The following is a 26,548-nucleotide window of genomic DNA, read 5'->3' as shown; positions in this document are numbered from 1 at the left end:
CAATTCTAGTACTAGATATATACATGATATAGATATAAATATAGATATAGATGATATAAATATCTCCTAGGTAAATGAAAACATATGTCCACACACAAACCTGTACACAAATGTTCACAGCAATGCCATTCTCAATAGCCAAAAAGTGGAAACAATCTCAAAGCATATGAACTAATGAATGGATAAAGTATAGTATATCCATGCAATGTAATATTATTCAACAATAGAAAAGGAATGAATACTGATATATGCTGTAATGCAGATGAACTTTGAAACATTAACCTAAATGAAAGAAGCCAGTCACAAAAGACCAAGTATTATATGATTTGATCTATATGAAATATGCAAAATAGGTGAAATCTATAGAGACAGAAAGTAGATTAGCAGTTTCTTAGAGTTGGGGAAAATGGGAGAGTAGGAGGTGATAGCTAAAAGATATAGGATTTCTATTTGAAGTGATGAAAATGCTCTAAAATTGATGTTGTGGTAATTGTATTTATCTTTGAAAAAAAGAAAAAAGAAAAAAATCCCAAAGCAATTAATTGCACACTTTAAACAGGAAGGTTATAGGGTATGTGAATTCTATCTCAACAAAGTTTTTTAAAGAATTCTCCCAGGGAGAGTACATATACTGAGAATAGCAATGGACAGCAGATGGAACCTTTGAGAACTGTCAACAGGAAGGACTAGCAGAAGGGGAGACTGGGAAGGAAACAGAGAAAGGAGAGGAGAAAAGTGTTCCCTAATGGGAAAGAGAGTGCCAAAAGTTGCAGAGAGCTAGTATGAAGAGAACTAAAACCACCACTGGATAGAGCAACTAAGAATAACAAATAAGCCAGGATATAGTGAATTTAGACAAGAATGAGGAGGTGGGGAAGTAGAGGAATATAGAACAGAACAAGAGCAACATTGACTAAAACTCTGCTGTTAGTTCTTAAATTGTGATAGAGCCATGCGACTAGATTATACACAGAGAGAGGTAAGAAGTTGAGGGAGATCCAGGTTAGTGAAATGATGCAGTAATCTGTCTCTATTTCTTTTCTTTTCTAAGATTTTATTTGACAGAGAGAGAGAGAGAGAGCACAAGGAAGGAGGAATGACAGGTAGAGGGAGAGGGAGAAGTAGGCTCCCCACTGAGCAATGAGCCCAGTGCCGGGCTGGATGTGGGGCTTGATCCCAGGACCCTGGGATCATGACCCAACCTAAAGGCGAACACTTAACTGAGTGTTAAGTCAGTTAACTGACTGAGCCACCCAGCTGTCCCAATCTTTGTCCATTTCTTTTCTTTTTCTTTTTTTTAAAAGATTTTTATTTATTTATTTATTTGACAGGATGAGAGAGATCACAAGTAAGCAGAGAGGCAGGCAGAGAGAGAGGGGGAAGCAGGCTCCCTGCTGAGCAAAGAGCCCAATGTTGGGCTCAATCCCAAGATCCTGAGACCATGACCTGAGCCGAAAGCAGAGGTTTAACCCACTGAGCCACCCAGGCACCCCTTTTGTCCATTTCTTTTTTTTTTTTTAAAGATTTTTATTTATCTATTTATTTGACAGACAGAGACCACAAGTAGGCAGAGAGGCAGGCAGAGAGAGAGGGGGAAGCAGGCTCCCCGCTGAGTAGAGAGCCCGACGTGGGGCTCAATCCCAGGACCCTGAGATCATGACCTGAGCTGAAGGCAGAGGCTTTAACCCACTGAGCCACCCAGGCATCCCTCTTTGTCCATTTCTAAATTCAGATCTACTTCACTCCACCCACAGCTTCTGGTTGGCACTTAAGCCATAAAACCTAAAAAGAAAAAAGTGAGGGACTTAGAGGATTCAGGTTTTGTGACATATCATATCCCTTCTCATACTAGGGTAGCTACCATGGGGCAGTAACTGTCTATCTAATAAATACAATCAGAAAAGTACAGATCTGAAAGAAGTTAGATAGGCATAGTATAATCCTTTCATTGTACAGATGTGAAAATATGTTTGGTGACTTGTTCAAAGTCATAAGTTTTCTGTTTAAGAGCTGAAACTATAATCCAGACTTTCTCAGAGCCATTCCCTGATACACATGTCTTTCCCTGATACACATCTTGACTCCTTAACTCAAACACTGGTTGCAGAATTTGCGAATTTCCTCACTATAATCTTTAGGCTGAAAGATTCTGCTCTAAATTTAGCTGTATAAAATTAGAGCAATATTGGTTAGTAAGGGTTTTAACTTTAACAACTCTTATTTTATCCTGTATATTTTATCATCAATTAAAAATATCCTGAGAAGTTTCTTTTTATGTCTGTACCATTTGAAATTATTTTGTAAAAATTAGATTATTTAACTTTTGCATACTGTTGAATGATTTACATTTTTTTGTAAGATAATTTTTTTTAAGATAAATTTGGCTATAGCTCCAGATGTTTAGTAGGAAATCTATGCTGCTATTGAATACTTGAAACTAATCCTCAGATTCCACTTGCCAGGATCTCAGTTCTAAAAGAGTTATTCCTCTCATCTGAGAAGAATCATCTGATAGTCTATCTTACTTCTTCTATTCCCACCATTGCTGTTAAAGACCCCTTGAATCATGACTTTATATCCTCAAAGCTCAGTCAATGGTCAGACTTGGAAGATTCTCATCAGCCTGAGGTAGTTTGTATCTCGCAAGCAACAGTCTGTTAAAAAATGCATTTTTAAAAAGATTTTGATTGATTGATTGATTGATTAATCATGAGTGGGGAGAGGGGCAGAGGGAGAGAGAGAATCTTAGGCAGACTCCATGCTGAGCATGCAGAGCCCAACTTGGAGCTTGATCTTACAACCCTGAGATCATGACCTGAGCCGATGTGAACAGACAGACACTTAACAACCTGAGCCACCCAGGTGCTCCTGCATTTGTCCTCTTAAAGAAAGGTAGTCATCATGTTACAGTGGAACACCTGCTAAATAATAAGCCATTATATGTTGAGTATTTATGATGTTGTGCCAAGACTGAAGCTGAACAAACACTCTTTTTCATCATCACATCTATGAATTAGATCTTTGATTAATGTTTGGTGAGGACTTCCTCCTTTGCAGTAAAAGTCACATTTTTATTAGTAATATTTTTCGCTTCCAGTTTCAATGTCTTGCTAAACTTTGTCCCTTACCCCAAACATGGAAACTTAAAAACTTAGAGACTCCACTATCTTTATCTAGAACAGCTTCTACTCAACTGAGGGCAATTTTGAGGACATCTGACAATATCTAGAAGCATTTTTTGATTGTCAGAACTAGGCAGGTGCTACTGACACCTAGAAGCCAAAGATGCTGCTAAATATCCCATAATGCATTAGACAGCCCCCACAACATAGGGTTATCTGGTCCAAAATGTCATTAGTGTTGAGGTTGAGAAACCAGTTGTAGAGAGTGCTGCCCCGATAGCACTTCCCAGTTTTTCCCTATAGAGATGGAAAATCCATATTTTCTGCCTTTCCATAAATGGGAGTGGCCATGCTTCCTGTATCTGATCAATATTATCATTTACAATGATGAACACCTAAGGAGCTTTCAGGAGAAAGGAACAAAGCCTGGAATCATTAGCCACCTTTTACTCATGATTACAAATCACAGAAAGAAGAGGGGTCTTAAGAGTTAAGAAAGTATGGTGAATGGATTTTGTCTGTAGTTTCTCCTCCACTACTGACCTAATTGCTAGTCATATAGGAAATGTACAATTGAAGGATTTTAAGGGAACATGACACAATGCAGAGGTAGGTGTAAGGTACCAAGTTAATAATATATATCAATGACTGTTTTCAGACAACAGAGAGAAAAATGAATCTACATATGAATATACTAATGGCGACACTCCATTTCTTTCCTTCGTGGTCATGTTTGACAGAGAATGGCTTGAAACTGCTATTATATAAGCCGGGGGGGAAAGTGCTTTGAGAGCACTGGAATACAAAATAAAAGAACTAGAGGTTTTACAAATCCCAGCCAATTGGAGGAAGAGAAGACAATTAAAATGTGTGATCCTAGAAGAAAATTGTTTCTGTAATTGAGAAGCTACTTGTCAACAAATACTTGCTGTGTATACATTTTTTTTTTTTTTTTTTTGTCATGTATACTTTAACTTCATAGCCTGACACTTACCTGCAGGATCACTGGAGATGGCAGGCTTGTATCCCACAGTCCTGGAGCTATCATTTCTATGGGAGGCTCATTCTCTAATGTCATGCTGAATAGCATAGACCCAAGAATGGATTTGCTACAAAAGACAATAGATACAGACATACAGGAGTCACTTCAAGAGGAGAGTTATTATTATCTATAACTGCTTTCTTTTGGAATGTAAACATAACCAGCTATTTCAGTGACTTCATTCAGTAGCTAGAAGAGAAATACAATATTCCACAACCCTAGATACTGATTAGTAGTTAATTCTAATATATGACATGAATGGCTATGTTCACAGATAGCTACATTTATTTTCCACAAGAAAAAATTATTTCCACAATAGATTCTGACAGGCAGAATTTATTCTTAGTATCCAACAATATTGATTATAAGATGAGACTAAGAATCTTAGATTTATACTCTTGGAGTTATGAGGGCCTCAAGTCTACAAAGATATCAACTCTTCAGAAAAGGTTTACTCCATGAAGTGACTAAATTCCCCGAGCTTCATTAAAAGTATGACCTCTAAATTTATAGAAAGAAAATATTTAAATTAGCATATGATCTGCAGAATCAAAATAGTTGTGGGACTTAAGAGAGGAAGTGCTTCTAAATAGAAAGATTATTCATAGTCTGAATGTTTAAAAAAATAAGTTGTAAATAACCATTATAAATGAGGATACATACAGGAAGATTTTAGAAAGCAAGAATTCATGGATGGTTTTAAGAGCTTCAGTAACATCAGAATCCACAGATCCTCATAGGAATTAAAAGAGAATCTATACTTGACTGTATGTATAAATTAGATTATTGGTAAAATGTTCCAATGACCACTGAGGACAGTCCTTGACTTTAATATACTAAAATAAAAATGTAAGCAAGACAACAAAAATTAAAGTTTATAAACAACTTTAAGACATTAAGTGAGCCTTATTGAAAACTCTGTAAAGAGGGAAGGAGCTAAGATGGCAGAGTAGTAGGAGGACCCTAGGCTTGCCTTGTTCTTCAAACACAGCTAGATAAATATCAAATCATTCTGACTATCCAAGAAATCAATCTGAGGACTTACAGAACAAACTACACAACTAGAGGGAGAGAGGAGGCCACATCGTGGAAGGTAGGAGCTATGGAAATGTGTGGAGGGGTGGGAGCCCTGGTCACAGACAGAGATGAGAGAAAGAGGAGCACACAGGGAATTGCACAAGGAAAACACTTCCCCAAAGCCATTGATGGGGAAAATAAGAGGGCTGATTTTCCTATTTGCCACCAGCAGAGCTCAAAGACTGGAGTTTTAGAGATCCATGACATGGCTGGTATAAAGCCCTGAAGGTGCTATAGTGCTCCTGTAGAGAAATCAGGCAGGTAATTCAGGGGGCAGAGGGCATAATCTGTGGATCATCTGAGATGTATTAGGAGATGGTTCCCCCTTCTTGGAGGCAATGCCTTTCTGGGGACAAAGGAGCTGGTGGGTGCCATTTCCCACCCCCCAAACCTCAGCATAGATACAGACACCTGCTGAGGACCGCTAACCTGGACACTGGCTCTTTAGTGCACTTTGCTCCAAACCCCACACTCCCATACTCTTGTGCAATTGCCCTTCTGGGTCAAACCTGCACCAATACCAGTGCAGTGAGATCCTCCCCCAGAAGACCAGTGCATATCCCTGCCACAGCAGGTCCCTAAAGTTTGGAGATTGGTTGATTGATTGATTGATTTTTAAGTACACTCCAAATGGGGCTTGAACTCACAATCCTGAGATCAAGACCTAAGCTGAGGTCAAGAATCAGATACTTAATTATGTCACCCAGGTACCCTTAAAGATTACAGTTTTAAAACTCAGCTGGCCTGGCTGGGCTAAAACCCAAAGTGCATGTGCTGCTCCAGGCAGGCAAATAACCCAGATACAGATAGAATGAAAACAGTGATCTGAAAACACCTATGATGCAAGAAAGGAATTATTCACTCTTCTAGGAGGGCTTCCTGATAACAACAAGCATGAATTCCCCTCTGTGGGGACAAAGGGGCAGCCATTTCCCTCCCCCACCCCTCAGCATATATCAACTTCAATAAACAGCACAGCACCAACACTGGTGGCCTAAACCTAAGCCCTGCCCGCACTGTGCTCAGCTGGTATTGCTTTTCTCCAGCAAATGTGCCTAAGGAATAGTGCAGCAGGCCCCTCCACCTGAAGGACAACACAAATCCCTTCATGGACCATGTCTACTGACCACGGAGTTCTGCAACACTTCAGCTCTAAGGGAAACCACACTCTGGCCAAGGTCCAAACACTCTCCACTACAGGCAAGGAGAAACCCTGAAGAAGATTGACCTGAGGGATACAGCAGCCACAACACAACAACAGAGTGTATGCAGCATACACCAGAGACACTTCCTGAAGCTCCAGGCCTTGAATGTTATATGACTTCGTCATAAAGCCATTACTCTCAGGAGCAGGAAACATAGTAGGCTTTCCTAACATAGAGAAGATGACAGAGACCTGGACAAAATACCAAGAGAGAAAAATTCATCCCAAAAGAAAGAACAAGTAAAGGTCATGGCCAGGGATCAAATCAAAACAAATTATAAGTAATATACCCGATCGAGAATTTAAAGCAACAATTATAAGGGAAATAGCTGGGCTTGAGAAAAGCATAGAAGATACCAGGAAGTCCCTTACTGCAGAAATAAAGGAGCTTAAAATGAACCAGGTCAAAATGAAAAATGTGATAATCAAGATTTGAAACCAAGTAGATGCAATGACCATGAGGATGGAAGAATCAGAGGAATGAATAAATGATAAAGAAGACAGAATTATGAAAAATAATGAAGGTGATCAAAAGAAGGAAAAAAAATATTGGATCATGGAAGTAGATTTAGGGAAATCAGTAAGTCCATAAAATTTATTAACATTCATATCATAGGAGTCCCAGAAGAGGAAGAAGAGAAAAAGGGGGGCAGAAGGTTTATTTGAGGAAACTATAACTGAAAACTTTCCTAATCTGGGGAAGGAAACAGACTTCCAAATCCAGGAAGCACAGAGAACTCTCATCAAAATCACAAAAGCAGGCCAACAACAAGACATATTGTGGTTGAATTAGCAAAATATAGAGATAAGGAAAATATCCTAAAAGCAGCAAGACAAAAGAATTCCTAACTTACAAGTGAAGAGAAATAAAGTTAGCAGAAGAACTATCCATAGAAATTTGGTAGGCCAGAAAAAAGTGGCATGATATATTCAATGTACTGAATGGGAAAAATCTGCAACCAAGAATACTCTATCTGCAGGGCTGTCATTCAGAATAGAAGGAGACATAAAGAGTTTCCCAGACAAACAAAAGCTAAAGGAGTTTCTGTCTACCAACCCAGTCCTGCAAGAAATATTAAAGGGGACTCTTTGAGTGGGAAAAAGACTAAAAAGGAATAAAAAGGATCTCCATAAACAATAAAATAAGCAATAAAATGGCACTAAATTGATATTTATCAATAATTACTCTGAATATATATGAACTAAATGCTTCATCAAAAGACATAGGCTATCAGAATGGATCAAAAAACAAGACCCATTTATAGGTTGTTTACAAGAAACTCATTTTAGACCTAAACACACCTGAAGATTGAAAGTAAGGGGATGGGGAAATATTTTATCATGCAAATAGACATAAAAAGAAAACCAGCACCCAAAACTATAAGATACCTAGGAATAAATCTAACCAAAGAGACTAAGAATCTATACACAGAAAACTATAAAGTACTCATGAAAGAAATTGAGGAAGACACAAAGAAATGGAAAAATGTTCCATGCTCCTGGATTGGAAGAATAAATATTGTGAAAATGTCTATGCTACCTAAAGCAATCTACACATTTAATGCAATTCCTATCAAAGTACCATCCATTTTTTTCAAAGAAATGGAACAAATAATCCTAAAATTTATATGGAACCGGAAAAGACCTCGAATAGCCAAAGCAATATTGAAAAAGAAAGCCAAAGTTGGTGGCATCACAATTCCAGACTTCAAGCTCTATTACAAAGCTGTCATCATCAAGACAGCATGGTACTGGCACAAAAACAGACACATAGATCAATGGAACAGAATAGAGAGCCCAGAAATAGACCCTCAACTCTATGGTCAACTGATCTTCGACAAAGCAGGAAAGAATATCCAATGGAAAAAGGACAGCCTCTTCAACAAATGGTGTTGGGAAAATTGGACAGCCACATGCAGAAAAATGAAATTGGATCATTTCCTTACACCACACACACAAAAATAGACTCAAAATGAATGAAGGATCTCAATGTGAGAAAGGAATCCATCAAAATCCTTGAGGAGAACACAGGCAGCAACCTCTTCGACCTCAGCCGCAGCAACATCTTCCTAGGAACATCGCCAAAGGCAAGGGAAGCAAGGGCAAAAATGAACTATTGGGATTTCATCAAGATCAAAAGCTTTTGCACAGCAAAGGAAACAGTTAACAAAACCAAAAGACAACTGACAGAATGGGAGAAGATATTTGCAAATGACATATCGGATAAAGGGCTAGTGTCCAAAATCTATAAAGAACTTAGCAAACTCAACACCCAAAGAACAAATAATCCAATCAAGAAATGGGCAGAAGACATGAACAGACATTTCTGCAAAGAAGACATCCAGATGGCCAACAGACACATGAAAAAGTGCTCCACATCACTCGGCATCAGGGAAATACAAATCAAAACCACAATGAGATACCACCTCACACCAGTCAGAATGGCTAAAATTAACAAGTCAGGAAATGACAGATGCTGGCGAGGATGCGGAGAAAGGGGAACCCTCCTACACTGGTGGTGGGAATGCAAGCTGGTGCAACCACTCTGGAAAACAGTATGGAGGTTCCTCAAAATGTTGAAAATAGAACTCCCCTATGACCCAGCAATTGCACTGCTGGGTATTTACCCTAAAGATACAAACGTAGTGATCCAAAGGGGCACGTGCACCCGAATGTTTATAGCAGCAATGTCTACAATAGCCAAACTATGGAAAGAACCTAGATGTCCATCAACAGACGAATGGATAAAGAAGATGTGGTATATATACACAATGGAATACTATGCAGCCATCAAAAGAAATGAAATCTTGCCATTTGCGATGACATGGATGGAACTAGAGGGTATCATGCTTAGCGAAATAAGTCAATCGGAGAAAGACAACTATCATATGATCTCCCTGATATGAGGGAGAGGAGATGCAACATGGGGGGTTAAGGGTGTAGGAGAAGAATAAATGAAACAAGATGGGATTGGGAGGGAGACAAACCATAAGTGACTCTTAATCTCACAAAACAAACTGAGGGTTAATGGGGGGAGGGGGGTTGGGGGTGGGATTATGGACATTGGGGAGGGTATGTGCTATGGTGAGTGCTGTGAAGTGTGTAAACCTGGCGATTCACAGACCTGTACCCCTGGGGATAAAAAGATATTATATGTTTAAAAAAAATAAAATTTGGTTTATATAAAAAAAAAAAAAGAAAACCAGAGTAGCAAATACTTATATGAGACAGACTAGATTTTAAACCAAAGACTGTAACAAAAGATGAAGAAGGGCACTGTATCAAAATAAAGGAGTCTATCCAACAAGGAGATTTAACAATTGCAAATATTTTTGCCCCCAAATTGGGAGGACCCAAATACATAAAACAATTAATAACAAACATAATGGAACTCACTGATAATAATACAATAATAGCAGGGGACTTTAACATCCCACTTACATCAATGGACAGATCATCTAAACATAAAATCAACAAGGAAACCATGGGTTTGAATGACACACTCGCCAGAAGGACTTAACAGATATATTCAGAACATTTCATCCTAAAGCAGCAGAATACACATTCTCTCAAGGGCACAGGGAACATTCACCAGAAAAGATCAACTACTGAGTCACAGATCAGGCCTCAAGAAGTATAAAAAGATTGAGATAATACCATGCATATTTTCCAGCCACAAGGTTATGAAACTTGCAGTCAGCCACAAGAAAAAATTTGGAAAGACCATAAATACATGGAAGTTAAAGAACATTCTACTAAAGAATGAATGAGTTGTTGGAGGCTATGGCATGGTTGGAGTCGAGGATCAAACCAGGCCCTGACTTGTGTCTCCTTCAAAGTCCGGACACCTTGACAAGGTTAAGGACAGGAAAGTTGAGTAACACTGAGAAAAGGGTCTGTGCTATGTGTTGTGCACTCGCCCACGTGACTTCCCACACACTCTCCCTACAGAAGGGAAAAATGTGGTCAGGGTCATGAATTCTTAGTTGGTCCTTGTTGTTCCTGTACCTCCCATAACCCACTCCCTGGTTGATTGTCTTGCTAATGGCATTAGCCGAGACTACCTGGCATTATGAGGTTTGCTTGTGGTTAATGTAAACTGGTTATAGAAACTTGCGGTCATCTGACTAGGTACTGATGAATTACTCCTCCTATTCTGGTCTGCCTTATAAATGCTTGTAAGATGTGGAATAAAATCAACACTGTTGGACATCATCTTTAGTGTCCCTTCTGCCCCCATCTCTTTGTCTCTTAATTTCTTTTCACCATCCTCTTAACCCTCACGTTTTCCTGGTCAATTTGTTGCGCCGGCCGCAACAATGAGTCAACCAGGAAATTAAAGAAGAAATTTAAAAGTAGATGGAAATGGATGAAAATGAAAGCACAATAGTCTGAAACTTTGGGATGCAGCAAAAGTGGTCCTAAGAGGAAAGTATATAGCAATACAGGCCTATCTCAAGAAGCAAGAAACATCTCAAATATAACCTAATCTTATATCTAAAGGAGTTAAGAAAAGAACAATAAATGAAGCCTAAAGCTAGCAGAAGGGAATTAATAAACATTAGAACAGAAATAAATGATATAGAAGCAAACAAAATCAGTAGAACAGATCAATGAAGCCAGGAGTTGGTTCTTTGAAAAAAAATTAATAAAACTGATAAACTGGTTCCTAGAAAGACTTATCAAAAATAAAAAAGAGGGGGAAAGGACTCAAATAAATAAAGTCACAAATGAGAGAGGAGAGATCACAACCAACACCACAGAAACACAGCCAGAATATTATGAAATTTAGATGTCAATAAATTGGGCAATCTGGAAGAAACGGATAAATTCCTAGAAACATATAATTACCAAAACTAAACCAGGAAGAAATAGAAAACTTGGAAAGGCCAATAACCAGCAAATAAACTGAATCATTAATCAAAAATCTCCCAAAAAACAAAAGTCCAGGGCCAAATGGCTTCACTGGGCAATTTTAACAAACATTTAAAGAAGAGTTAATACCTATTCTCAAACTATTCCAAAAAATGCAAATGGAAGGAAAACTTCCAAAGTCATTCTATGAGGTCAACATTACCCTGATTTCAAAACCAAAGACCCTGTTAAAAAGGAGAACTATAGGCCAATATCCCTGATGAACATGGATGCAAAAATTCTCAAGATGGATGATACTAGTGAACTGAATCCAATAGTACATTAAAAAAATTATTCACCACAATCAAGTGGAATTTATTTCTGGGTTGCAAGGGTGAATCAATATATCTAAATAAATTAATCTGATATTCCACTTTAATAAAAGAAAGGATAAGAGCCATATGATCCTCTCAACAGATACAAAAAAAGCATTTGACAAAGTACAGCATCTGATCTTGATAAAAATCCTCCACAAACTAGGGATAGAAGAAACATGCCTCAATATCATAAAGGCCACAAACAAAAGACCCATCGTCAATATCATCCTCAATGGGGAAAAACTGAGAGCTTTCCTCTGCAGTCAGGAACAAGACAGGCATGTCCACTCTCACCACTGTTGCTTAGCATAGTAATGGAAGTCTGAGCATCAGCAATCAGACAACAAAGAGAAATAAAAATCATCCAGATTGGTAAGGAAGAAGTTAAAATTTGCAGAAGATATGATATTCTAAGTAGAAAACCTGGAATACTCCACCAAAAAAATTGCCAGAAACGACATACAAATTCATTAAAATTACAGGATACGAAATCAATGTACAGAAATCAGTTGCATTTTTATACACCAAAAATTAAGCAGTGAAAGAAAAATTATGAAATCAATCCCATTTACAATTGTACCAAAACCCATAAGATATCTAGGAATAAACCTAACCAAAAAGGCAAAAGATCTGTACTCTGAAAACTACAAAACACTTATGAAAGAAACTGAAGATGACAAAGAAATGGAAAAGCATTTCATGCTCATGGATTGGATTGGAAGAACAAATATTGCTAAAATGTTTATAATACCCAAAGCAATCTACATATTTAATGCCATCCCTATTAACACTATCAGCATTTTTCACAAGCTAGAACAAACAATCCTAAAATTTGTATGGAACAGAATAAAAATCCAGAAATGGACCCACAACTATATGGTCAGCTAATCTCGACAAAGAAGCAGAGAATTTCCAATGGCAAAAACACAGTCTCTTCAACAAATGCTGTTGGGAAAACTGGAAAGCAACATGCAGAAGAAACTGGACCATTTCTTACACCATACACAAAAATGAATTCAAAATGAATGAAAGACCTAAATGTGAGACTTGAAACCATAAAAATCCTAGGGGAGAACACAGGCAGCAACCTCTTTGATCTTGGCCATGTCAACTTCTCACTAGACACATCACCAGAGGCAAACAAAGGGAAACAAAGGCAAACATCATCTACTGAGACTTCATCAAGATAAAAAGCTTCTGCGTGGTGAAGGAAACAATCAACAAAACTAAAAGGCAGCCTATGGAATGGAAGAAGATTTTTGCAAATGATGTATCTGACAAAGGGTTTGTATCCAAAATCTATGAAGAGCTTATCAAACTCAACACCCAAAAACAAATAATCCAGTTAAGAAATGGGAAGAAGTGCTGTGAAGTGTGTAAGCCTGACGATTCACAAACCTGAACCCCTGTGGCAAATAATACATTATATGTCAATAAAAGAATTTTTATAAGTAGATAAATAAAAATAAAAAGTAAAAAAAAAAAAAAAGAAATGGGTAGAAGACATGAATAGACATTTTTCTAAGGAAGACATGAAGAAGACATCCAGATGGCTAACAGACGCATGAAATAATGCTCAACATCACTCATCATCAGGGAAATACAAATCAAAACTACAATGAGATGCCACCTGGTCAGAATGGCTAAAATTAACAACACGGAAACAACAGATGTTGGCAAGGATGTGGAGAAAGGGGAAAGTTCTTAAACTATTGATAGGAAGGCAAACTGGTGCAGCCACTCTGGAAAACAGTATGGAGTTTCCTCAAAAAGTGAAAAATAGAATGACCCTAAAATCCAGGAATCACACTACTAGGTATTTACACAAAAGGTACAAAGATACTAATTCAAAGAGATACCTGTACCCTGATGTTTACAGCATTATCAATAGTAGCCAAATTATGAAAAGAGCCCAAACACCCATGAATAAAGAAGAGGTGAGATAGACATAGACACACACAGACACACACACACACACAAATATGTAGATATATATACACACAGTGGAATATTACCCAACCATAAAAAAGAATGAAATCTTGCCATTTACAACAATGTGGATGGAGTTAAGAGAGTATTATGCTAACTGAAATAATTCAGTTCAAGAAAGACAACTACCACATGATTTCACTCATATGCGGAATTTAAGAAACAAAATAGATGAACATGGGGGGAAGAAAGAGAAAGAGGCAAACCATAAAAGAGTCTTAACTATAGAGAACAAACTGAGGGTTGCTGAGGGGAGGTAGGTGGCGTGATGGGTTAAATGGGTGATGTGGACTAAGGAGTGCACTTGCTGTGATGAGCACTGGGCATTGTCTGTTAAGTGATGAATCAGTAAATTCTACTCCTGAAGCTAACATTACACTCTACGTTAACTGCTATTTAAATAAAGACTTCAAACTAAAAAAACAAAACAAAACAAAACAAAAAAACTATCAAATCCTATTATTCCCTTTAATAGACACTATGAAAAATAGGAAGAAAAAATCCAACAAATAAAGTTCTCTTTAAACCTTTAGCTTTCTGGGGCTTGCTTATTTTCCATGTCTAAAGATATTATTAGAAAGTATCTGCCCAAGGTAGTGTAATTTGTAAATATTATTGGACAGATATTTTTATAAGACCCAGGATTATTCTTCTAGCAGAATGAATTTTGAATTTTCATTTTCCCTTTGTTCCATACCTCCTTTAGCTGGTGAACCTTGTTTTTTGGTATAACAATCTAGAAGGGATGGTATTAGCAACCTAAGAGTCAGTTTAATGCCATAAAGATTAGAAAATTATTAATTTATTTTTCATTATAGAGTATAGAACCTTCCCCAAAATGGTTTGAAGCATCCATCTGCATGGGAAAAGCTTTGGATTAGCTTCAGGCAGAATGCAAGACGAAGAAGGAGCACATCTAACACCAAACTTGGAGGACTTAGATGTTAATATTCCCCATAGTATTTATAGAAAATATTCTATTCATGGTTAAGGGTTAACAGGAATGAAGAAGGAGGATGTGCATATTGGGTGGGGACTGCCACCACTTTCTGGTAATTTGAGATTATGGGAAATGGAAGATAGAGAAAGAGAAAACAGAATTAGTATGACAGACATAGGTATCCCAATTTCTCCCTTTTTTGCCTTTGGAAAGCAAACACAGAAAAGTGTTAGATAAATGAGCACAGCTCAAGGCAGAGGGTGCTCCTTTAGCACTCCATGCTTCAAATCCTGGAGGAAAATCACATCTTGGGCCACTCCTGTATATACTTGTGTCATGACCTTTAAGTGGGGACCACATGGCAAACAGAGAGAAGGAGCTCTCGAGTTTAGCTTTATTAGGCCTTCTTTGGTTTCTGTATAGAAGGGATGAGATGTAGAAATAGGTAAAATATCTAGATAAGCAGTCCCCCAAAAGGGGTCATGTGGTGGGGATAAGGGGTTTCTGTGATAAGAGCATCTGATTGAACAACCAAGCTGATGTCAATTGGGAGTCACAATTAAACCTCAGATGGCTCTATAGTACCTAAGAGAGCCCAAGTCATTCAAAGGATGCCAGTAAGCCCTAGTCAAGCGAGAAGAGCCCCAATCATGAGCTACACTAGCTGTAACAATCACCAGCCTAAAGCATGCATTTGTTTTGGCTATCAGAAGTCCCCAGGCCAAAGCATCTGTTCCTTTCTGATCCTGTAAATCCAGACACTCTCTTAGAGAATCAGGGTGTCAGGAAGCTATCTGAGTGACTGAATGTTTTTATCCAAAAGAATGGTTTTGTATTTCTAAAACAACTATTTAAATCACTGAGTTGACTAATATTTTGTGGTTGATGTGAAGTTTTTTCTCCTTAATAGTGACAGGGTGGGAGCTCATGAGGAAAAGTGTGATTTATTTATTGCATTTTTCTTCACGTCTAAGTTGTATGATGAATTATACTTATGACCTTCCTATACTTATATGTCTTGGCCATAATTCATTTTGAAAATCTAAGTGACCTAAGCTCATTCCTACAGTGGAAGAAGGGACTCAAGAGTAACTGTCAGGATCTGTCATTACCCTCCTTGGATGAAGCCTGGATGAACAGCTACCATGGCCTTAACCCTGAGGCCTACTGTGCAGAACGAAGTCAGAACACCTGAATCAAGTGTGTGAATGGAGAGATGTAACGAGCGATAGAGAACACTGAAACTAAACTCCTAGCTGTCCAAGTGAGGCTTATATAACACATACTTCAAGGCAATTCAGGAGGAAAAGGATGTTTGGCACCATTCTTTGGGCTCTCTATATGCTTAATATTAGCTAACTTACCTTTTCTTTAAAGATTTTATTTTTTATTTATTTTAATATTTTATTTATTTATTTGACACAGAGAAGAGAGAGAGATCACAAGGAGGCAGAGAGGCAGGCAGAGAGAGAGAGAGGCTCCCTGCTCAGCTCAGGACCCTGAGATCATGACCCGAGCCAAAGGCAGACCCTTAACAACTGAGCCATGCAGGTGCCCCAGCTAATTTACTTTCTGATAATGGATTGTACTTAAACATCATTTGAGATATTGCAAACATCTCTACAAACAGATATTTCTAATATCTAATATATTCTAATATATTATCTGTAATATCTAATAAATTCCCAAAGACTTCTGTAAATAGAAAATATGGTGATGATGAAGATGATTAGTGGAAGATGTGAAGAGAACACATCTAAGATGGTGATCTCAGAAAGAAGATGAAAATGGAAACTTCTAATACACAGGCCAGTGGGGACCGAAGTACTTTTTATATTACTACTCTTAGAAGGTTTATTAAATCAATTTAACATTAAGCAAATAATTAACTACATAATAAAGAGAGGAAATGGGAAATAGTTTCCTTTGTGAAGAAAAAAAACACCAGACTCTATCAGAACATCTGTATCCTATTGTCATTATGTAGTCTAAGTTTAACTTCTTTGATCTTCTTGGATAAAATCAGTGGTTTTCGGGGCGCCTGGGTGGCTCAGTGGGTTAAGCCTCTGCCTTCGGCTCAGGTCATGGTCCCAGGATCCTGGGATTGAGCCCCACATCGGTCTCTCTGCTCAGCAGGGAGTCTGCTTCCCCTCCTCTCTCTCTGTCTGCCTCTCTGCCTACTTGTGATCTCTGTCTGTCAAATAAATAAATAAAATATTTTTTAAAAAATCAGTGGTTTTCAAAGTTTTCTGTTTGTTTTCATATGGCTTGATGGTTGGAGGTGCACTTTAGAAAGGTGGTAAGGAGACAGCAAATAGGTTGGATGCCAGGATTTTAAATTCTCCCCTTCTCCCATTCCTCACCCAACAAAACACATAAACTGGTTATCACTCTTACGCTCTGAGATTTTGAAAAATCTGAGATTTTGAATTAGATGTCATTAGAAAAAGGGACACACTGCTAAATAGAACATTTCAAAATACTGGTTCTGGAATATCCTTAAGGATCTGTTTGATTTCAATATTGTTTAAATTCCTATACCTAGAAAAGCCAACCCCCAATCTGTGGCACCAGAACAGATGCTGGTTTACCCTCTCTGGGCCCTTGGTCCTATAGCTATGAAATAAAAGATTTGAATAAAATAATTATTGTCACTTTTAGTTATAGGATGTTATGTGCATCATGGCTTGGCATCCTGGACCCAAGAATAGAAAAGACACCAGATACAGGCAGCCAGCATGTCCATAGGATCTGATGTTATAAAACTCTTTGGGATTCTGCTGATCATAGGTCTAATAGGTTTCATGCCCAAGAGTAGAGTGCAGGCAAAGCTGAGGCAGAAGCTTCTTGTATGTTGTTGAGATTGTCACAATGCATTTGTTGAGCAAGGTGTGACACCTAAGGGCAGGAAGGGTGGCAGATTAAGGTAGTAACTAACACACGTAGAGAGAAATCAAACTTACATTCTGGTTCTTGTTCTATTTTAGTCTGGTGACTTATAGAAAAGTCTCTTAACCTTCCTTTATCATAGAGATCGTCATCTGTAAATGAGGTATTTGTACTATTTGCACTCTGTGGGTCTCTCTTGATAGGAAGGGTAGACAATAAGGAATTCTCACTCACAACTTTTTTTATATTTGATTTGGAGGATATATCTGAAATGGTAAGATACAGTGGGGTCAGGGTTGGCTACATAGGCAACAATCTGAGGAGTCAAGTTGTTTTGAAATTAAGATTTGTTTTGGGTCTCTTTTGAAAATCTGAAAAGATTGTAATTTTTCTGGTCTTTAACACTCCCAGAGAGCTTTGAGAATACTGATACCTGGACCCAACTGCAGACCACTTAAATCAGAATATTTGGGTACACTTGGGTTTGGGATTTATTTTAAAATCTCCCCAGGGGAATCTATTGTTCGATGTTGAAGACTTATGTATTGAAAGAGTTTACCACAATTTAGAAACCCTAAGTAACTCCACACTAGTTTTGAATTTAAGTAGGGAAGGTAGCTCACAGAAACTGTTGAGATGAGAAAAACCCTTTCTTATTGCAGTGTGGAGGCATTGTGAATATAAATGCAATGGAAGTTCTATCTGCAAAAGAGAGGATTATAAAACTTCTATGGGCCAACTTTTACCTTTGTACTTTGGATGTTTTTTTATAGACCTGAACGTGAATTTGTGTGCTTCAAAATGTTGAAGTTTATTTTTATTTGTAGACATTCCTGATGCAGCCATAAGCGATATATCTGAGTTTAATCACCCGTGGTTCTTCTGAAAACCACTTTGGAAACGACAAAAGGATAGGAAGCCTTTAATTCGGCCTATTTTCAGGTTGTGTGTAGGCTGGAAAAAATAAGGATATAAGTGTTCTTGACAACTTCACATCGCTAGGTATGGGCAAGTCAAATTGTAATAAATGACAGATTTAATACGAAATGTTTATAGACAGGGGTCATTCCATGATAGGAAATGAAATTAAGTGACTTATTTGTTGTGATCTGGAAATATCTGCATCAAATAAATTGGGTTAGAATCTCTGTCACTCAGAGCAATGAACCCAGTGGGAGTAATCATATTCCCTAATTGCCCTACATGATGGATTTTTGATGTCTTGAAAAGATCTGGATTTTTTTTTTAATTGTTTAGCCCAGGAGAGAAGCAGATTTTCTGGTTTTTATGAGAAATGATCTTTTGGAAATATATTTATAAGTGCTTATCAAAGTGCTCTTTGAAGTAAGTTTTGTTTTCTGATATGATGTCTCCTCATCCACAATTTCAATCTCTTTCCCTTAGGAAAACACCATCTACTATCAGTCCCAGATGGCATTACTAAAGATGAGCACTCACATAAAAATGTTTACTAATGGTAAGTGATACATGAGGAAACAACATGGAGGCAGTGTTTTTACTATCATAACTATCTAGGAAAAAAAGTCTCGAAGATTAGTCTGAAAGACAGATATAGTCTATGGCCATACCACCTTGAACGCACCGACTCTCATCTGAAAGAAAGATATATTCCAAACTTCTTATATATTTAATGTTTATTGACTGCATGTTTTGCGCAGAGTAATATATTAGATGATAGAAGGGAATAAAATGAACTGAATTTTTTCAGAAAATAGCTAGAATTTTTATTCTACAAACATGCTAGATGTTACAAATACAGGAGTCGAAACTTTAGAGAAACTCACTCAAGAGAAGGAAGGGCACTTTGCAGAGCTGTTCCTAGTGAGAAAGTAATCAAAGTCCTTAGCCCACAAATCAGATTTTTGATATATCTGCTAACTGCAGTAGGCATTCCTCTTAGGGCTAAATTATTTCTTTTTTTTTTTTTTAATTTTAATTTTAAAGTAATCTTTATACCCAACATGGGGCTTGAACCTACCAACTCTGGGATCAAGAGTCACCTGCTTGGGGTACCTGGATGGCTCAGTCAGTTAAGCATCCAACTCTTGATTTCAGCTCAGGTCATGATCTCGTGGTCATCAGATAGAGCCCCTTGGCCTCCATGCTCAGTGAGGAGTCTGCTTGAGATTCTCTCTCCCTCTGCCAGTCCTCCCTGCTCACATGTTTTCTTTCTCTCTCTCTCTCTCTCTCTCAAATAAATAAATAAATCTTAAAAAAAAAAAAAAAAGTCATATGCTCTGCTGATTGAACCAGCCAGGCAGCTCAGGATTATAGAATTTCTTATAGACTTTTGAAATTTTACTTTATCCTAAATCTCCTATAGGGTTGATTTTTTTTCTAGTTCAATTTAATAAACAATCCTCCACTGATTGTCTATTTATAAGAGGTACAATGTTAGATGATGGCTACTACAAAGATAAATATATTACTGTCAACAAGAAATATACATGTAGAAATGGGTACAAGAAAACAAGTAATAGAACAACACACACACACACACACACACACCCCAGATCAGAATTAATCCAACAAAGATGATCTTAAAGATTTATCACAATTGTTTTGATTATAATTTATTTATAATGACTAAATTTGGGAACAAAAACAGATGAATTTTCTTAGCATTTTTATATTGTTTTTATTATTTTATTATTACATTTTATATGTTATAAACATTCTTTATAACAATATTAAAGTAACTATATATATTCTAATTTTTGAAGGTCCTGTATTTTTTTTACATTTTATTTTTATTTTTGTTTTTAATTTTATTTTTTCAGTGTTCCAAGATTCATTGTTCATGCACCACACCCAGTGCTCCATGCAATATGTGCTCTCCTTAATACCCAAATTCAATTATAAAGCAAGTACTACCATATGAAAAACAACTAAGCTGATTTATTTGAAATATTCTTTCTTTAATAGCACAGAAAACCATGTTACTGACTTTATCAAATATTCTCAGTATTAATCGTTCCAAATCCTTATGGTTAAGTCAACAGTTAATTTTGCAATGGCCGTTAGTTCTGACAGACTATCTGAACTCATAGTTGGTTTGCTTTCCTGAAAAATTTCATCTTAAAGTTACCAAATATTTTCTTCTTGGCAATAAAGATCAGCAGACCAGTTACACTGTATAATTTTACTTCAGCCAGAATTCCATGACTCACATTGTTTCTAAATGACTGTATTGATCTAAGTCATTCTGAATTACTAATGCCAGAGAACCTGGCTGGTCAGAGAAGGAAAAGCAATTGAAATTGGTCATGCCAATATTTTTTTATTATAAATGACCCAGTTGACAAGTTGAGCATGAGGCCTCTTCTAAAGCCATTTCTACATTTTTGCTTTTCAGTTCCACTTTCAATAGTCATGATTTATATTGAGCTACCTCAGTTTTGGAATAAAAAGTCGTCTTTTTTTCATTATTCCATATACTGCAAAATAGTCATTTCCAAGGAGGTTTTTATTGATATGAGAGCTTTATTAAGAACAAATGATATACTTACTCTTTTGGAAACAATGGAAGACAAGTCCAAGCCAATAAATTGGCATTACTGGTTGCACAGACAATCCCAAACAATCTTATAGTGAGCATGGATTCCCTTGGAAGTGACTTTATTTCAAGAGGAAAATTGATCCTTAAAATAAAAAAAAAAGTAGATTATCTACCCAGTTACCATGATATTTTCATAGATATTTTTAATAAAATGGTATGTGATATAACCAACTTTTTGAATTGAGGGATCCTTTTGAACTTTTGTGTTTGATCTTGTAAAAATGGAAATATGGCAGAAATACATAGAGTAATGAGATTGGTTATTCGATCAATGGGATTGCTTTAATTACAATTTTGACATGTAAGCTTATTTTTAAAATTTATAATGACTTATGAATTTACTCTTTGTAAACACAGAGGAAAGAATGACTAACATCGTCTTAGTGAATGGGGGAAGGAAGGAAATAACTTGAAATGTGTCTTAAAGAGTAAGTTGGCTATAATTAGATGGAGATTCAGAAAAGAATGCTCCAAGAAGAGAAAAGTACATAGATAAGGTCATTTATGCATGGAGAGATTAAGTGTAGCTGAGAAATGGTGAGTAGCTCTTTATGGATAGAACGAGGGATGTGGTCAAGTTCATTGGGGAATTTACAGAGGATGTTATTAAAAAGGTAGGTAGTTGCCAGAATGCTTAAGAACTCTGTAGGCCAGGCAAGGGAATTTGAGCTTTTCCTTAATGGCAAAAGGGAATATTTGAACAAGACAGCTAAAAGTATAGAGAGCTGTTTACTATTTTAAATGTGAACCATTCTGGGTAATGATGAGATCCCTAGGCATGGGGGGATGATTGCTAAAATGTAATGGACACACCAATTTCTGGATAGGTCAAGGTGAAGGAACTCCAAATACAGACCCTGGATGGATTGTAGATATTGGGCAAAAAAAAAGTGGCCAAGGATAAACACAGGATGGTTCATGGTGAGAAAAATTTGAATTCAGATACTGAATCCATCAGTATATAAAAGAGAATGTCTAGAAGGTTACAAATGATACTATAAAGACTAGGAGGGATACACCTGGGTGACATAAGAAAAAGCTTTGACAGAAAGTTGGGAGTGTGATCTGAGATCTCTAATGGAGGGCAGGGAGAAAGTACCTTTCTTTCCTTTTTGGGGTCATCTCAGTTATACAGAAATGATCAGATTCTATTATAAGAATATCAAGACATGTATAGCATTTAGGAGAGATCTATTTATGAGACAAGGAAATCAAACACATGTAGAAGCTTAGATGGGGCAATATGTTTGCTAGAAAATGAAAATGCAAGGAAGAAATGGAAAAATTGAACAGAGGTTAGCAGATAAGTGAACTTACGGGAACTGATTCATCAAGGGATGGGAAAAAGGAAAAAAGTGACTGGAAGAGCAAATGGGACAGCTTATATTGTATGATATCTGATGGTATTAGGTATGAGGAGTATAAACAGAATCCACTGGCCTTGTGATTCCCAGTTGAATTTTGACATCAAATTATTTAAGCAGTAAGTAATTAGTGGAGGACTGATGATGACCAAAGCCAATGTGCAACTGGAAGGTGCTGACTGAGGCCTCAGGTAATTTTCTCATAGTGAGCTGGCTGTCTGATCTGGATATCAGAGAGAAGTCCTTACGTAAGGAGTCAAATAAGACATTGGTGACCCTCTTTTAGTGGTTGGGCAGTACCCACCCAAGAAATAATGAGGCATCAATTCAGCCTAGTGACCATACTGATTTTGAGGAAGTACACACCCGTTTCCTCAATATGCTCTTCCCTGTGATAAAGAGCCCCAGATCCAGGGTGGCAATAAAGCAGCTAACAAGAGGGAAGACAGAAGGCCTATTTTAGAGGTAAAATGAATAACTAATATTTGACTAACAGCATATTAGTAGAATAGGACAATGAAAAATTAAAGATGAATTCTAGCCTTCTAGATTATGTTATAGTAGATAACTTTAACTGATACAGAAGTATAAAATGAAGAGGAAACTGGGTTGGGGAAATATGTGCAGTTTAAGGCAAGATATAATTGATTGATAATAACTCTGAGATGTCAATATGTAAGCTGTGCAGAGAGGACAAGTCAGAAGTTTGGATCTGGGTATATTTACATTCAAATATTGGCCCTATGACAAGTAAGCCTCATTTTTTCCTTATCAATATAATGGATCAAACATTGTATAAGACAATAAGTGGCAAATGGTGGCAATACATCAACAATACATTCATTATTCAATCAATAATGTAGTAATTTATATTAGTCATTGTAGACAGATGAAATTTAATTCTAGTTAAAAGTAGGGAAGGGAAATAAAGGGAAGACTATGGTAAAGAAACTCTATTTTTTCAAGATTAGCAAAGTTTAGACTATTAAAAAATTAATTTGTTTTACATTTAGATATTCAAAAGTTTTTCTTTTCCTTCATATTCTTTCATACTCAAAACATCCACTGAAGATAATGTAGACATACTTCTCAGCCAGGAATAAGCTCTGAAACTCAACATAAAATGTTGATGATCTTGTGGAATGCATAATCATTTCTTGAATGTTCTCTCCTTCACTTGTAATTGATTTTCTATTCGGTTTTCATATTTCTGTGCTAGAATGGAAGCTACAATTTCACTTTATTCCTCACATAATCTAGAGTGTTCTTTTTCTCATTGAGTCTGGCTTCTTCAAGTATATCTTCACTTATTAGTGAGCTTTCATATCAAGAATGAAAAAATTTAATAGGTTACAGTGAATAGTTACTGTCAATCTCCATTTTGTCATTTTTATTAATAAAAATAAATTCTTCTAGGTTAAGAAGACATGCTTTCTAAATAGTTATTAATTAATTTCTTGAACACATACGGGGTTTTAAAGCCAGAATAATCTCACACTTGCTGGAAAATCTTTTTTTTTTTTTTAACTTCTACATAGGTATCAAAAATTCAAAGGAATGAACTTTTAGACCAAAAAAAAAAAAAAAAAAAAAAAAAGAAGGGAAATACTCAAGGGACAAATCAATAAGTGAATTGCTTCTTTTTATGCAAGCAGCTGGCACAGACCTCAAGTTTTAACCATATATTTGCCTTGCTTTGCAGTTGAAAAATGAATAAACATTAAAATTTTTCTGAAATATTTTCTTTTTCTACATGAGATAGTTTTCCTAATATCAGAGTGAGTTTTTCATAGTGAAAATGGGAGATTTAATTAAGTCATATGTTTAGAACTTTCCTTTTAATACTGATATATAGCAATAAACCATTATAAGGATTTCTGTAATGTGAAACAGGGAGCCATTTCAGGATTTTTAAACAGAATAATAACACAGCCTGACTTACATTTTAAAAGAAGTCACTTTAGCCACTGTGTGAGAAGGACTATAGAGGTACAAGAGAAGAAGGGAGACCATTATATAGCAACTATGGTAATTCAGGGGAGAGAGAATGGGGGACTAGACTAATGAAAGTGATAAGAAGTAATAGTCTGGAAATATTTTGAAGGGAGAGCCTGTAGGATTTACTGGACATGGGATCTAAGAGGTTATTCACCATAAATATGCGACTTGAACAACTGGAACTGAAAAGGATCGTCCAGGGTGGTTATCCATGGAAACAAGCTTGGAATGTAAAGTTACGAGTATTGTTTTAGACATGTTGAATGCATAAGTGTGGAGTTTGTGACTGATGCCTGGGTTGGTGATATAATTTTTTGGAGAAGCTGGCATATAGATGGCATTTAAAGCCATGTGACGATAAGAGAAAGCTAAAGGAGCAAAGTAAATACAACAGAAAAGAGGTGTAAGTGCTAAGACCATGATCAGTCTGGGGGAAAAAAAGAAAATAGAGAAGGAATGTCCAGTACAGGAGAAGGAAAGCAAAAAGAATATGGCAGCCAAGTGGAGAGCATATTTCAAGATAGAGGGTGAAATCAACAGTGCCAAATGCTTCTAAATAGATCATGCAAGATGAAGACTGAGAAACCAACATTAGATTTAACTACGCAGGTCACTAGTGACTCTAATGGGCAATTTCAGTGAAGCAGAGGTAATGAAAGCCTAATTCGAGCATATTTTAGAGCACAGGAACAACAACAACAAAAACAACTGAAGAAAGTGAATAGATACAACACTCTGGAAGGATTTTGACCTAAATCAGAGGATAAAAATGGGGTGGCTGCTGATAAGAGAATGGAGTAGATTTTTTTTTTTTTTAAGTTAAGATGCAAGAACTATTTATAGAATATAAATACTCTGCCAAGGATTTTATATGTTTTAAGAAATAGTATAGAAATCACAGTAAAAACATCAGCTTTGGAGTGAGAGTAGGTCTGAGCACTAGTTCTGTCATTTACTCGTTGTAGGACCTAGGGAAAGCTAATTAAGCTTCAGAAGCCTCAATATTCTGATCTTTAAAAAAGGATGACAATACCTGTTTCATATTTTTGTTGTTAAGATGAGATAATAAATTTGGGGTATATTATGATGATTGAAATATGTAGTCAAAATCTCTGTCATATATTATTAAACAACAAAATTTCAATCCTTAAGTGTAGACTCTAGTAATGAAATGTATAAGCAATTATAGTGTAATAGATATATGTTAATAAAATATATAAAGAATGCTACAGTCTCCTAGAAAAATAGTAAATAACTCTTTCTAATGGAAATGAGATAAAATGAAAATAATTCTAGGTTGAGTTCACTAACACTACTGGGGGAAGTAAAAAATTCACAGTAAAGATAACACATGTACAGATCTGAAGGAGCAGAAGAAAAATATTAATGTAGTTATTAAACTATTAAACTATTAAAAATAGTATAGTTATTCCAAGGACACTAATGACTTTTGATTTATTTAGAGATTTTTTGGGGGTGGAGATTTTTTAAAAACCAACTTTAGATTTAGTAGGTTTTTTCTTGAATTAAATAATAGCACATATCTATCAGTTGAAAATTAGTCTGATTTTTTTAAATAGCTAAGAGTAAGTTTTAATTAAGTCAAAAGAATAATTTTAGTCATTGAGCTGATTAATAACATTTTTAAAGGATCACTTATTACATGAAATTTATTCCTTTGCCCAAGAACACATACTGAATTCTTACTCTACCAGATACTACTAATGCTGCTATAGCCAGAATGAAAAATTTTAAAAAGAAAATAAAATGACAAAAACAAAAACAAAAGATCTTTGTGTCATTTGGCAAAAGCAAACAGAAATATAAGCAAACACATTCAGTAAGGGACCATAAGAGAATAGATTGATATTTACATCAACCAACAATAGAGAAGTGTCCAATTATTTCTAATGCTACAAAAAAGAGTTTGCAGAGAAGGTGAAAGAGTACTTTGAAAGATAATTAGGTGGTCCCACGATGGGCAGTAAAGCCACTGTGCTCTTGACAGATGGAGGACCCTTAACAGAGGCATGATCTCTCAGTTTACGGTGAGGGTAAACAGATCAGATACAGAATGACTGGGTGCAGGGCCATGGAGTGGGGCTAACTTCA

At 36.5% G+C, this 26,548-nt stretch overlaps 1 protein-coding gene across 2 annotated transcripts in view; it reads right to left on the bottom strand.

The window, feature by feature from the left end:
* The window catches only part of LOC111142170 (phosphatidylinositol-4-phosphate 3-kinase catalytic subunit type 2 gamma), a 338,397-nt gene that overhangs the window by 230,495 nt on the left and 81,354 nt on the right, over positions 1-26,548 (bottom strand). For both annotated transcript variants that reach the window (XM_022495171.1, XM_022495170.1), the window contains 2 exons: positions 21,025-21,156; positions 4,117-4,231 (listed from right to left, as the gene is read on the bottom strand). In XM_022495171.1, coding sequence (XP_022350879.1) covers positions 4,117-4,231; positions 21,025-21,156 — 247 coding nt within the window. The remainder of the gene's footprint in view (positions 1-4,116; positions 4,232-21,024; positions 21,157-26,548) is intronic.

The sequence above is a fragment of the Enhydra lutris genome, unplaced genomic scaffold (assembly GCF_002288905.1).
Source record: "Enhydra lutris kenyoni isolate GAN:26980312 unplaced genomic scaffold, ASM228890v2 scaffoldscaffold7, whole genome shotgun sequence".
Classification (NCBI taxonomy): domain Eukaryota; kingdom Metazoa; phylum Chordata; class Mammalia; order Carnivora; family Mustelidae; genus Enhydra; species Enhydra lutris.
Note: the sequence above shows the minus strand (reverse complement) of the source record. Positions and strands in the feature narration are given on the sequence as shown.